Source organism: Theropithecus gelada, chromosome 14 (genome assembly GCF_003255815.1).
Source record: "Theropithecus gelada isolate Dixy chromosome 14, Tgel_1.0, whole genome shotgun sequence".
NCBI lineage: Eukaryota > Metazoa > Chordata > Mammalia > Primates > Cercopithecidae > Theropithecus > Theropithecus gelada.
In genome coordinates this window covers 30347521-30362871 of record NC_037682.1, presented here as the reverse complement: position 1 = coordinate 30362871, position 15351 = coordinate 30347521, and the positions used below count along the sequence as shown (strand labels likewise).

At 35.2% G+C, this 15351-nt stretch overlaps 1 protein-coding gene across 3 annotated transcripts in view; it reads left to right on the top strand.

Moving 5' to 3' along the window:
* PDHX (pyruvate dehydrogenase complex component X) overlaps nt 1-15351 on the top strand; it is a 74238-nt gene that overhangs the window by 45211 nt on the left and 13676 nt on the right. For 2 of the 3 annotated variants that reach the window (XM_025355910.1, XM_025355909.1), the window contains exons 6-8: nt 2591-2765; nt 6090-6237; nt 14104-14162. The exons of the other annotated variant lie outside the window; for it this stretch is intronic. In XM_025355910.1, the coding sequence (XP_025211695.1) occupies nt 2591-2765; nt 6090-6237; nt 14104-14162 (382 nt within the window). The remainder of the gene's footprint in view (nt 1-2590; nt 2766-6089; nt 6238-14103; nt 14163-15351) is intronic. 3 annotated transcript variants of the gene reach the window in all.

The window sequence follows — 15351 nt, the reverse complement described above, 5'->3', positions numbered from 1 at the left end:
GTAAGTATGACAGGCAAGTGCCTAGTGTGTTTTAGTGGTATTTCTTTTCAAAATGAATTCATGTCACACCCAAATGAATTGTTCTCTCGGAAACCAGTAGAGAAGGTTCTACCTGAGTTAACTTCCAGAGCATCCTCTGCCTATCTGCAGATTTGTTTTTCTCCTGATTTTTGTAGCTTTTAATGTCTACCTAACGCTCCAAGTTTAGTCTGATTATTTAATGTGCAGAAATCATTAAAACCATTTTCTGCCTTACAGAAAACTAAATGGTTGGCTGTTACTAAAGAATAATTAAGATTTATACTTCATAGGTATGTAAAGTATAAAATCGGTAATAAAAAGGCCAGGTGCAGTGGCTCACACCTGTAATCCCAGCGTTTTGGGAGGCCAAGGGTAGCGAATCACTTGAGTCCAGGAGTTTGAGACCAGTCTGGCCAACATGATAAAACCCCATCTCTACTAAAACTATAAAGCTTAGCCAGGCGTGGTGGTGCACACCTGTATTCCCAGCTACTACGGAGGCTGAGGCATGAGAATCTCTTGAACCCGGGAGGTGGTGGTTGCAGTGAGCTGAGATTGTGCCACTGGACTCCAACCTGGGTGACTGAGTGAGACTCTTTAAAAAATAAAAAAATAAAAAATAAAATCAGCAATAAAAGTTTTTGTGAGCCAGTGGCCATAATGAATTTTCTTCCTGCTTCTTTATGATTAACCTACCCAAGAACCTTAATTACTACAGAGACAAAACTAAACTGCTTTTTAAAAAATAAAGTAGCAAGTAATAGTTATGTTAAATATGTAATATTTAGCATAACTAAATATTACATATTACTAAATATGCTAATAAGTAATAGTTATGCTAAAAATGTGTCAATTTAGTGTCAGCAGCCTTTTTTTTAAACAGATGTAATCAGGCATTAACCATACAGATTTTTGCACCTCAGTTAGTGTTCCTACTTGTGTTGGTGTTCTATTATTGCATAACAAGTTACAATAAACTTACCAGCTTAAAATAATACCTGTTTGTTTTCTAACAGTTCAATAGGTTAGAAGTCCTGGCATAGCATGGCCAGGTTCTGAACTCATGGTCTCATAAGGCTGAAATCAAAGTGTTGGCCAAGGCTGGGGACTCATGTGAAGCTTGGGGTCCTCTTCCAAGCTCATGCGGTTGTTGACAGAATGTATTTCTTTGGTACTGTAGGACTGTGGCCCTTGTTTTCTTTCTAGCTCTCAGCCAAGAACCCGTGACAGCTCCCAGAGGCCATGTGCAGGGCCTTGCCATGTGTGGTCTCCACAGGCAGTTCACAACATGCATGTTTGCTTCTCTCAGGCCAGCAGTTGAATCTCTTTACTTCAAGTCTCTTCTTCCAGGAAGGCCTAATTTCTTTTAAGAGATTACCTGATGTATTTGCCCTCTCCAGGGTAGTTTGCCTTTTGATTAACTCAAATGCAATGATTTGGAGCCTCATATATCTATAAAATGCCACCAATTTTGTCACATAATAGGGCCTAATCATGGGAGTGACATCCATCATATTCACAGGCCAGAAACCGTCAAGAGGGATTATATGGGGTGTGTACACCCGGGGCAGGAATATTGGGGCCATCTCAGAATTCTTCCTACCATGTTGCCACAAGTAAAAGGGTCTTCTCAGATATGCTCAACAGGTTCTAGGTTTTAATCTTTCATCAGTTTTTTTGAAAAATAATACCAAAATATTAACTGCTTGAGAAATAATTTTTCTTTAGATTTTGTGTCACCCTGAATTTTTTTTAGGTTATATAAAACAATTTTTTTTTCTTAAATTGGAAAAAATACTTTCCTAAATACTTACTGGATATTAAAATGTCCCAAAAATTATTTTAAGAAAATATATTGCCTAATACCACTGTAACTTAGCATAGTGAGTTGAGGGCTTAGCATATTTAGTAATCTAATTATATCTTCTTACAAGACAAAAATACCTTTGTTTTACAGAGTAATACAAAGGCAAGTCTGTAACTAGTTTTTTTCATTCTAAAATATATCATGGGTTAGATTTGTTATATTAGGTTGTACTGATGGCATATTGAGCAAAATTTAAAATGATTTGATTTCCTGGTCATAAATAAGCTGATTTGTACTATAATAAACAATGAATAAACAATAAGTGAACAATGATGTAGGAAGTATCCTGGTGAAAGCCATATTTACAATAAACTTGACACTTTTTGAATGCCATGTGAATATTATTTCATGAGTATGAAGGATGAGAATATGGTTTAATTGTTGATCTACCAAATAACATCCACTGTACAGAAAAAAGACTAATTTCCTTTTTAAAAATCAATACTTATGCCCAATTTTAATAAAATTTTAGTTATTGTTTGGTTTTTGAAAATACGCAAATATTAAAACATGACAAATAATCGTCAGCAGACCAGGTAAGAGACAGGATTTAATTTTCTAGCTCAAATAATTGGTTTTTAATTATAACCTTGACATCTGTATATTTGTGTATCTTTTCTCCACATCTCATCTACGTTTTCTGAAAGTTCTGTTATATTCCTTATTGCTAGTTATGGTTATCTCCTTTGCTCTTATTTCCAGGGATGCTCTCAGACTTGTCCAGTTGAAACAGACGGGCAAGATTACCGAGTCTAGACCAACTCCAGCCCCTGCAGCCACTCCCACAGCACCTTCGCCCCTACAGACCACAGCTGGGCCATCTTATCCCCGGCCTATGATCCCACCAGTATCAACTCCTGGACAACCCAGTGCAGTGGTAATGTTCTCTAAGTGCATTTTTATTTCTTTTTATTTTTTTTTTGAGACCGAGTCTTGCACTGTCACCCAGGCTGGAGTGTAGTGGCGTGATCTCAGCTCACTGCAGCCTCCGCCTCCCAGGTTCAAGTAATTCTCCTGCCTCAGCTTCCTGAGTAGCTGGGATTATAGGCGCACACCAGACGCCCACCTAATTTTTGTATTTTTAGTAGAGATGGGGTTTCACCATATTGGCCAGGCTGATCTCCAACTCCTGACTTCAGGTGATCCACCCGCCTTGGCCTCCCAAAGTGCTGGGATTACAGGCGTGAGCCACCATGCCTGGCCTAGATTTTTATTTTTCAGATTTAAGTGAGAGAGAAAATAAGAACAATTACTGTGTGTTTTAAGAATAGATTTAAAACAGATTAGTTTTACTAATCTGTTTCAATAGTAACTCAGTGATAAGTAAAAAACAGTCCAAATGCTTTGTTTTACAGATTTCCTATCAGAAACCAAAATTTGTTTGTACGTTAACTTCCAAATAAACTTTAGAACTATAATTCAATTTAAAGTTACCATAGGTTCCACAACTTCAGTAACATATATTCCCTACAATCTCATGTTTCATGTCTTTTCTTAAGTGTGATACTAATAATTATTGGCTGACACTAGCTCCCTTTTGTGGATGTGTTCTACTTTTTAACTAGGGAATTGATAATCTCCCTATAAAGAACTATATAGGTCGTCATTCTTTCCTTCTCAGGTGCATGCAGCATAACAGCCCCTTTTTGTTTTCAAATTCCTCCATTTTGTCTCTCTGTGCCTTTCCTATTCAGGTTATTTACTTCCTATCAGAAGAAGTGTAGGATAACCAAGTTTATTTAAAATTGAATGGGCACTTTAAAAAATAAATAGATAAATCTGTACTCCTAGTGGAGAACTATATACTATATGATACTTTAAAAGAGTTGAAAACAGTACAACTTTCATGGGAAACAGATTTTCAAATATCCATTAATGATTAATATACTGCATACTTGAATAACCTAGTCTTTAAGGACATGCAGTTGGACAAGACACTATGTATATTGAGTGTATAGTCCACTCTTCGACTATATAACATATATTGACTATAAAATATGTATAGTTCGATCATATATCTTTAAAAAGTAGATTATTCAAGGCTGGGTGTGTTACCTTACACCTGTAATCCTAGCACTTTGAGAGTCTGAGGTGGGAGGATTGCCTGCACCCAGGCATTCAAAGACCAGCCTGGGCAACATAGTGAGACCTCATCTTTACAAAAATATTTAAAAATCCGCTGGATGTGGTAGCGTGTGCCTGTAGTCCCAACTACTCAGGCAGCAGAGGTTGGGGAATCACTTGAGACTGGGAGGTTGAGGCTGTAGTGAGCTGTGTTCGTGCCACCGCACTCCAGCCTGGGTAATAAAGGAAGACCCTATCTCAAAAAAGAAAAAAAAAAAAAGTTATTCAAGTTAGGAAGGTAAACCTTACTTTCGAATTCTTATAGTGTGTAGAGAGCATTTATTCTACTTGACCAAGTACTTTGCTAACATAAAGTGTTTAATTTCTTAATGATATTTGTAAAAATAAAATCAGCCGCACTTTCATTTGCTTTGTATTATCTTGAAGTGATTGTAATGAAATTCCAAAATAGAGTGAAGGACGAGAAAGGAATTGGATATAATTTAAAGCCTATCATGCTTTTTTGAGCGGTCCAAGGAACAGAATGAAAAAACTGCAGAGAAGTTACAGGGATATTTTATTATCTCGTTCATACTTTCTATTATGAATCTCTAAGAAATAAGATCCTCATGTTATTTTTAAAAATTACAAATCCAAATAGAAATAATTGAATTGCCTGTATAGAAGGTCTCTGAGCTTCTAATGTCCCTTGTGATTTCTTTGATCCATGAGTTGTTTATAAGTGTGAATTTAATTTCAAAATATTTGAAGACACTTCAGTTACCTTTCATGATTTCTAGTTTAACTCCACTGTGTTTAGAGAATGCACTTTGAGACACACTTCATTTTTAGAACAATCTTCTCAAATTTATTGAGATTTATTTTATGTTTATAATATGGCCTGTCTTGGTGGATGTTCCATGTGTGCTTGAAAAGATGGTTCGACTAACAATTTTTTGACTTTATGATGGTGTAAAAGTGACACACATTCAGTAGAAAGCAGTGCAGTATTTCCTTGCAATGCTGGGCAGCAGTGGCCCGCCACAGCTCACAGTTAGCCGTGTGATCATCAGCGCAAACGACCGCTACTTTGCAATGTAGTGTGTAGCCAGATAATTTTGCCCAACTGTAGGCTAATGTAAGTGTTCTGAGCACATTTATGGTAGGCTAGGCTAAGGCTAAGCTGTGATGTTCAGTAGGTTATGTGTATTAAATGCACTTTGACTTATGATATTTTCAACTTACAATGGGTTCATCAGAGTGTCACCCCATCAAAAGTCAAAGGGCAACTATATATTAATAGTTTGTTGATTTATTGGCTGTTTTATTTCAGGGTTTTTTTGTTTGTTTGTTTGTTTGTTTGTTTGTTTTCCCCAAGACAGTCTTGCTCTGTCGCCCAGGCTGGAGTGCAGTGGCGCAATCTTGGCTCAGTGCAACCTCTGCCTCCCCAGTTCAAGTAATTCTCCTGCCTCAGCCTCCTGAGTAGCTAGTATTACAGGCATGCGCCACCACACCTAGCTAATTTTTGTTTTCTTAGTAAAGATGGAGTTTCACCATGTTGGCCAAGCTGGTCTTGAACTCTTGACCTCGTGATCCGCCCACCTCAGCCTCTCAAAGTAATCCTGAGATTACAGGCATGAGCCACCGTGCCCAGCCCATTTCAGTTTTATTAAGTGATATTTGTAACAAAAGCTGCTTACAGATGGCTTATGTCTGTGTGTCTCTTCTCACTCCTCCTTCTCTCTCTGTGTATGTATGTACACATACGTATATTGCTCCTTGTGTGTGTATGGTGTGTGTGTATGTATGTATACACACACAAACACACCTATGGAGGAATTATTTGGTAGATTTCTTTTTTATCATCTTAAACATAGTAACATAAGATATCCCATTCACAATTGAAACATGAATTTTATTACTTTTTTCTGTAGTTACGTACTATAAAACCAAAATATCCCAGATTTTTTCATATTCTTCCCTTATACTAAGAATTTTAATAGTGCTTTTCTTGTATTAATCTTTAATTAATAAGTTAGGTCATCAAGAATGAATTTCATTTATAAAGTTGCTTGTTTTTTGTTTTATTTTTCTATTCCACTTGTGGTTTAATGGACAGGTTGCTATCTTTTTGTAGGGCACATTCACTGAAATCCCTGCCAGCAATATTCGAAGAGTTATTGCCAAGAGATTAACTGAATCTAAAAGTACTGTACCTCATGCATATGCTACTGCTGACTGTGACCTTGGAGCTGTTTTAAAAGTTAGGCAAGATCTCGTCAAAGGTTAGTAAAATTGAATTTACTTAATACAAAACACATGCTAACTTAACTGTCATGAAATCCTTTATAAAATTACACAACGTAGCTTTTAATTTCAATTTCGTAATGTACTTGCACTCTACTCTGGGTATATTTGTGCTAGAGAAAAAAAAATTAGTAATGTTTTCCTTGAAAAAGTGAATTGGTTCCACAGTATTAAATAAACCATAGATGCCTTTATGCAGAATAAAGGTTTCTGTTCTACTTTGCTTTTATTTCCCCTTTGTCATATTTGAATAATGTACATTTAGTTAACATTCATTTAGCAGGCAGTTATTGTGTTCAATTCTCTGTTACATACTGAGCTTTAAAAAAACAGGTTGAGCATCACAAAACCAAAAATTCAAAGTGCTCCAACATGTGAAACTTTTTGAGTGCCAACATGAAGCTCAAAGGAAGTCCTCATTGTAGCTTTTCAGATTTGGGGATTTTTGGACTAAAGATGCCCAAACAGTAAATGTAGTATTACAAAATCTGAAAAATTTTGAAATCTGAAACACTTGTGGTTCCAGGTTCCAGGTATTTTGGATAAGGGATATTGAAATCTAAAGTACTGTAATTTGGTTGGTTATTTTAAAAGCAAAAGTGGTCTTAATGTTTTGGTGTGCTTTAGCATTTACATAGGTCAATTTTTTGGTAAGAACACATGAATGATTTGTGTAGACCAAATGGTTATTTTTTGTTTTGAATGTTCTTTGGTATGGTATTTAAACAAAGCAGTCCTTAACATTTCATTAAGTTTAAAATCCAAAACTTTTAAGGATGTTTTAGATTATAAATATCTTAGATATTCTTCTGTATGCAAATTTTGATTTTATATTTCTTGTTCAGAGTGCATTTACAGATTATTAAATTTGTAATATTTCTTCCAAAAATCAATTATAAGTTTGCTGACATACAGATTTTTTAGCATGAACTGATAGTTTTATTTCTTCATTTTTGACCTATATGGCCTTCGTATTATTTTCTTGTCTTATTGCACTGACTAGAACCTCTGGTATAATGAATATAGATGGTAAAAGCAGATATTTTTGCCTTGTTCTTGATCTTGGGGGAAAAGCATTCAGTGTTTTATGTTAGCTGTAGGTTTTTTGTAGAACATTATTTTCAGGTTGAAAGAATGTCCGTTCCTAGCTTGCAGAGAGTTTTAAACATGAGTAGATGTTGAATTTTGTCAAATACTTTTTGTGCATCTTTTCAGATAACTTTTCCTTTTTCTGTCTGTTAATAAAGTGAATTACATTGGTTGATTTTCAAGTGTTGAATCAACTTTGTATTCCTCAAATAAAGCCCACTTAATCATTAACCTTCTCAAATATTGTTTGATTCTGTATTCTAAAATTTTGTTTAGAATCTTTACACCTATGCCCATGAGAAATGCCGACCTGTAGTTTTCTTTTCTGGAGACATTTTTTCGGATTTGTTATCTTATCTAGTGGAATGGGTTGGAAAACATTTCCTGCTCCTTTATTTTCTGGAAGAGTTTGGGTACAATTGGTATTATTTCTTTTTTAATTGTTTAGTAGCATTCACTAGTGAGTTTCTTTTTGGAAAGGTTTTTAATTATGAATTTTATTTTAAAAATGGATGCAGCTTTTGTTTTCTTGAATGAATTCTGGTACTTTGTGTCTTTCAAGAAATTTGTGTCATCTAAGTCACCAGGTTTATTGGCATAAAGTTATTCACCACATTACCTTATTATACTGTCATTTTATCTGAAGTAATGTTTCTGTTTTTGATATTAGTAATTTGTGTGTTTTACTCTCTAGATCACTCTGGCTAAAGGGTTATCAGTTCTATTGATCTCGATCTCTTCAAAGAACCAGCATTTGGTTTTATTAACTTATCTAGTATTTCTGTGATATTGATCTCATTGATTTCTTTATTTTTTTTCCTCTTTGCTTTCAGTTTACTTTGCTATTTTATTTCTAGTTTTTTAAGGTGAAAACTTGGATCATTTATTTGAGACCTTTATTTTTTAATATAAGCATATAATACTCTTGAATTATCTTTAAGCACTGCTTTAGCTGTATCCCACAGATGTTGATTTTTTTTTTTCTTTTTTTCTTTTGAGACAAGTTCTTGCTCTGTCACCCAGGCTGGAGTGCAGTGGTGCGATCTCGCTTCACTTCAACCACCGCCTCCTGTGGTGATTCTCTCACCTCAGTGCCTTGAGTAGCTGGGATTACAGGCACAAACCACCATGCCTGGCTAATTTTTTGTATTTTTACTAGAGACAGGGTTTCAGCATGTTGGCCAAGCTGGTCTCAAACTCCTGGCCTCAAGTGATCCACCTACCTTGGCCTCCCTTAGTGCTGAAATTACAGGCATGAGACACCACGCCTGGTATTATTTTTCCTTTTATTCAATTAAAAATGTTTTCTCATTTATTTCTTTGGTGATTTCTTTGATCAATGAGTTATTTATAATTGTGCACTTAATTTCAAATTATTTGAGAACTATTCATTTCTCTTTCTTTTATGATTTCTAGCTTAACTCCATTGTGTTTAGAGAACACACTTTATATGATTTCAATTTTCTTAAATTTGTTGATATTTATTTTGTATTTATAGTATGGTCTATCTTGGTATGTGTTCTTGAAAAGAATTTTTTTATTTTTACAAGGGAATGTTCTGTAAATGTCAGGCCAAGCTGGTTAATAATGTTGTTTATGTCTTTTGAGAGGAGTGTTGCTATTTCTCATTATAATTGTTTATTTATAGTTTCTCCTTTCAGCTCTGTCAGTTTTTGCTTCATGTATCCTGAAGATCTATTATTAGCCACATACACAGTTAGAAATTTTATGTTTTCTTGAACAGACCAGTCATGTTATGTCCTTATCTATTCCTTGTAATATTCCTTATCCTCAAGCCTTCTTTATCACATCTGTAGCCACTACAGATTTCTTTGACTTGTGTTTCTATAGTATATCTTTTTGCATCTTTTTACTTTTTAAATGTAAATATGTTTATTTAAATAGGTTTCTTGAAGGCAGCATGTAGTTGGTTCTTGCTATTTTATCCAATTCTTTAGTCTCTTAAGATGTTTAGACCACTCACATTTAATGGGATAGTTGGATTTAAATCTACCATTTTGTTCTTTCTTTGTGTTCTCTTTGTCCCATCTCTTTTATTCTTTCCTTATCTTTTTGGTTACTTACTTTGTTATCATTCCATTGTATTTCTTCATTTTATCTCCTTTTTTCTCTTCTTATCTGTCTTTGCAGTGGTTTTGTTAGGGTTTACAATATAATTCTTTAATTTATCACAGCCTGATTATACCCCACTCCATGTTTAATATAAGAACCTCATAACTATATACTTGCATTTCCTCCCTCTCATATTTTGTACTGCTGTTGTCATGTTTTACTTCTATATGATATAAGCCCCAGAATACATGTTTAATGTTTTTTTTGCTTTAGCAAATCAACTATTTTGGAGTTTTAAAATGAGGGGAAAAGTGTCTTTTATATTTATCTGTACCTTTTTTCATTTCTTTGTATAGAATTAAAGTGCTGTCTGCTATTATACTTCTTCTACCCGAAGAACTTCCTTTAATGCTTTTTATAGTACAGATTGACTGACAATAAATTTTCTGTTTTTGTCTGAAAAAGTCTATTTTGTCTTTCACATTTTTCCTTTTTAAAACAATTTTTTAAATTGTAGTTGGATATATAACATGAGTCTTCCATTTTCGGTGTACAGTTAGTTCATTGACATTAAGTACATTTACATTGTTTGCAACCATTACCACCATTCATCTACAGAACATTTTTCATCCTGCAAAATGGAAACTCTGTATACTCTTCATTCCTCTTTCTCACCACTCCTGACAAACCACCATTCTTCTTTCTGTTCCTATAAATTTGATGATTCTAAGTACATCATATTAGTGGGATCATATGGTACTTGTCCTTTTATGACTGACTTATTCCACTTGGCATTATGTCTTCAGGGTTCGTGCATGTTGCAAAATGTATCAAAATTTCCTTTTTAAGGCTGAACAATATTCCATTTTATGTATATACCCTACTTTGTTAATTCATGTGTTAATGGATAAATACATTAGGTTGTTTTTACTTTTTGGCTATTGTGAATAATACTGCTGCAAACATGGCTGTACAAATATCTCTTTGTGTCTCTGTTTTCAAATATTTTAGGTATATCCCCAGAAGTGGAATTACTGGATCATATGATAATTCTATTTTTAATTTTTTAAAGAGCTACCATACTGTTTTCCTTAGTGATTGTGCCATTTTGCATTCCCACTAATGGCGCACCAATGGGTCAGGCATGATGGCTCATCCCTGTAATCCTAGCACTTTGGGAGGCTGAGGTGGGAGGATCACTTGAGGACAGGGGTTCAAGACCCACCTGGGAAACAGAACAAGACCCTATCTCTACAAAAAAATTGAAAAACTAGTCAGGCAGATGGCATATGCCTGTAGTCCCAGCTACTTGGGAGGCTGAGGTGGGAGGATTGCTTAAGCCCAGGAGCTGGAAGTTACAGTGAGCTATAATTGCACCACTTCACTCTAGCCTGGCTGACAGAGCAAGACCTGTCTCCAGAAACAAAAATGAAGTGCACCAAGGTTGAAATTTCTCCACATTTTTGCCAATACTTGTTATTTTCTGTTTTTTTGATAGTAGTCACCCTAATGGATGTATCTTCATCATTTTTAAGAAGTATTTTTGCTGGATATAGATTTTTGAGTTAATAGGGTTTTTGTTTCAGTTCTTTAAATAAAGATACTATTTCATTATTTTCTGTCTTAGAATGCCTGCTGCCATTCTTAATATTTGTTCCCTTGTATATGATGTTTTCCCCCTATCTGGTTGCTTTCAAGATTTTCTCCATTACCAATTTGGCTATTGTATGCATAGATTTTTTTTTTTTTCCTATTGTATTTATTCTGTTTGGGTTTCTCTCAGCTTCTTAGATGTATGGTTTGTTGTCTTCCTTTAATTGTGAAAATTTTCCAGTTATTTTTAATGATATCTTCTGTTTCACGTGGTTTCTCTTTGGGGCTCCAATTTTAAATGTTAGACTTTTTGAGTTATCCAAAGCTCTTAAACGCTCTATTCCTTTTGTTCATTCTTTTTTCTCTTTATGTTTCATATTGGATAATTTTTGTTTACCTAGCTTCAAGTTCACTGATTTATTTTCCTAGTTGTGTCTGCAAAGCTTAGCAAAATATATATATTTTTTATCTTGGTTAGCATGGATTTTCCCCTCTGGATTTCCAATTGAATGTTTTTTTAGTTTCCATTTCTCTGCTGCTAGTCCGCATCTGTTTGTGCATGTTGTACCATACTCTGCCCTCTTCACTCCTGTACTCTGACAGTGGGTATTTACTTCCTGTGTTTGTCTCTCCTCTGAGTGGATTATCACTCTTTGGCATTCAGTTCACCTGTTTGCTTTGTAACCTCAGCTCCCTAATGGGCTTAAGAAAAGTTATGATTTTGTAATTTATCCTGCTTTTTCTTTCACCCTGTCAGGATGGGAGCAGCTTTCTTTTGTAACTTTCTACATCCAAGGTGAAAGCAGGACGTTTTTCAGTTTATATACAGATCTTCAGGATTTCATATAAAGACAACGTGAGAGCTTTTAAAAGTTCAAGGAACTAAATGGAAAGCTATATTAGAGAAAGTGATAAATCTCTAAAAAATGAACCCTGGAAACACTCCTGTAGTTCTCAGATCATACTTGCTTAGTCATGATATAGAGGTTAATGTGGAAATCACTTTCCTGTTTTCTTACTCTAATAAGGCAGAAAACAGCAGTATTTCAGAGGAGATGTGGATTAATTTGTTATCTTTGCATGGTCTGGTTTTGTTACACTCTTGTAATTAGGAATTTTCTTTAAAATCTTTACACCCCACATTGTGTTCACTCCTCTTTCTCATATAAAGTTACAATATATAACATTCTATATGCATGCTTCACACTTTGCTTTTCTGTCTCGACAATGTGTAAATGAGAATGTTTGATATTACCTTACAAACTATTTTCTACTCAGTAAATGTAACAACATCTCCTTTCAATATGTTTGGAAAATCTCCATTATAAAGAGTTAAAAATAAAGAATTCAAAGAGAAACCTACTTTACACATGTTAGATTTGAGATGCATGTTAGAGATGCAGGTAGAAATTTTTTGTGAGAAGTTGGATATACAAGTCTGAAGCTTCAGTATCTCAGAATTAGAGGTAGAATTTGGAAGAGTCATCATTATATAAATGGTATCAAAACCTTGGAAATGGAACTGGAACTTCCAGGCTGGGGAGATGCCAACATTGAGAGGAAAGGAATAAAAATGAGTGAGTGGGCAGAAAGTGGAAGAAAACCAGGAGAGTATAGTGACATAGGTAGGGGCCAGTAAAAGAATATGTTTCGTTTAACTCAAGAATGTTCCTAAATGTGGGAGTATGCTGAATACAGAATTTTAAATGAGGACTGTGGACTTAGGTGGTAGGTTTGGGGGTCATTAGCTGGCAGATGGTTTTAGAAGTCTTCACTGTGAATACCTGTGGGTAAGTAGATAAAGTGAGAAGGCTGAGAGAGCCATGAAAGGTAAGCAGAGTAAGTTCATGAGCTGTTACATTTGAATTTGTACAGACCAAATCTTTTCTATGTGGTTATCATTAAAAGCCTCTAAGCACTGTAAGTCCATTTATATCTCTATTCCTAAAGGGAATTTAAGCAAAAATGTTTACATATTTCTGGAATTCTGAATTGGAGGAGCTTTGATACTTTGCACCTGACAGTTACTGTGACAGTTTGACAGTATTTAGGTTTATGGTAATTCATCTAATCCCTTTCTGAAGTCTCTAGGATGCCTTTGGAATGAGTTGTTATTCATGTAAAATTCCATGATACTTTAGTAATTAGGATAGGTTTTTTGCCACATACCATTGACTAGATTTTGATCTTAAAGTCTTTTTCTATAAGCTCTTGCAAGAAAGAATCAAGTGTTGTTTACATTTTCCAACATTGTTATACCCAGTGGCAAATGCAAAGACATAAACAAATACTTTAGTTATGATCAGCTCTGTAGGAAGTGGGAGGACCCTAGCTTTATCTTAAAATCATTACATATACTGCAAAGAAATTGATTCAAATGCATTCACCATAAAAGTATGGACAGAGAACCTCATTTTATTCATCACACTAGGACCTATGCCAGCATTGCTTCATCTTTGGCTTTTGTTATATCCTGTTCTGTTAAGTTAAAAAGCAGTTAAATTTGGTTTTTTGTTGTTGTTGTTGTTGTTGTTGTTAAATTTGTTTTCACCTACACCCCATTAGTAAAAAGAAATTTTTGAACACTCTCTCATATATGTATATGTAACTGTTTATATAAAGTACCTACATGTGTCACTGTTCTAGTATAATCAATATATTATAAAGCATACAGAGAATAAGTGCATTTGAAAAGAACGAGGAAGAAAATGAATCATCTTGTAAACTTCCTGACTGCACACACCACAGAGAGACCATTTGACTTTTTCGAGACATAGGAGTTAGTTCTTTTTTTTCTGATTATGCTTGTAATATGTCCTTCAGGTTCTTGTATATGATATCTAAACAGTTTAAAAAATTGATAACCAAAGCCCAGAAATAAACTTACATTCATGGTTAATATTATTTATCCAGGACCTCACGTAAGTTTTTCTAATCATGGGAACCTTATTGACTAAGCAAACAAAAGCCTGTAATTTTTTTATCATTGTTTGTCAGTACATTCCATAATTTACAAGTTTGAAGTTGTAATGGTCAATGTTAAAGTTGTATTAGGAATACTAATTTTACTAAGCTTATTTTTCTTTCAGATGACATTAAAGTATCAGTAAATGATTTTATCATCAAGGCAGCAGCTGTTACCCTTAAAGTAAGTAGCAGACTTCAAATGATTTTGTCTTCTAAAGTAGTTTCATGTCATGGAATTTTTACCATGACAAATAGAACTCTTATTTTTAAATCACAAAAATTTTATAATTGTCTTGCTAAAATATCCTATCATTTGATCTCTCTCATTTTTCTAATGAAGAAACTGTAAATGAAAAGGGCTCACAACGAAGTAGAGCAGAATAAAAACCATTTATTCTAGGCATTAGAGATATAACAGTAAACCAAAGCTTACATGATTTCTGCTCTCGCTGGGGCTTATATTCTAGTTGGAGGAGACAAACACTATTATATGTCAGATGATGAAAGTACTGAGGAGAAAAAGAAAGGATAAGGGGACAAAGTAACGAGGCGTGCTCTTTCAAAAGGGAAGCGAGGGAAGCCCCCCTGACAAGGCGATAATTTAGATACGGACTGAGAAAACAGGGAGTGAGCCACACAGGTATGTGGTGAAAGTACGTTCCACACAGAGGGACCAGCAAACACCAAGGCTGTGAATAGAGGATTGCATTAACCCAAGATATGGTGCTGAGGGTGGAGTGTGCCTGGAGTGGAGAGGGCGGGAGATAAGATTTAAATAACAGTGGGAGAGCATAAAGGGGAACCCCCCAAGTACATGAGGCCTTGTTGGACATGGTGAGGACTAGGGATTTTATTATGGGTGAGAAGGAAGCCTTTGGAGGGTTTTGAACAAGTAACTAATGTGATCGACTTACACTTGAGAAAGGAAAAGGAGAGGCTGCCCTGGGTGCTGTGTAGAATACGGCCTGTGGAGAGGCAAGGGAGGAGACGATGAGCTCCCCTGGGAGGCTTTAGAAGATGACTGTGGCTTGGACAAATGTAGTAGCAAATGGAGCTAGGGTGAAGTGGAGATTTGGGTTATGTTTCAGAAGTAGAGCCAACAGGATTTGCTGATGGATTGGATATGGGGTGTGAGAAAAAGGAACAAGCATTTTGGCCCAAGCGATGGGAGGAATGAGTTTTCCATGTACTAACATTGGGAAAACTGGGAGGGGTATAGCTTTGGGGTGAGGAATCTAGAGTTTGGTTTTAGACATGTTAAATTTGAGGAGCCTAACAGATATTCCAGTGGAGGTGGCAGGAAGGCAGGTGAACATATGAGCCTGCAATTCAGTGGAGGTGATGTAAACCTAGCTGCCTTTAGATGTAAA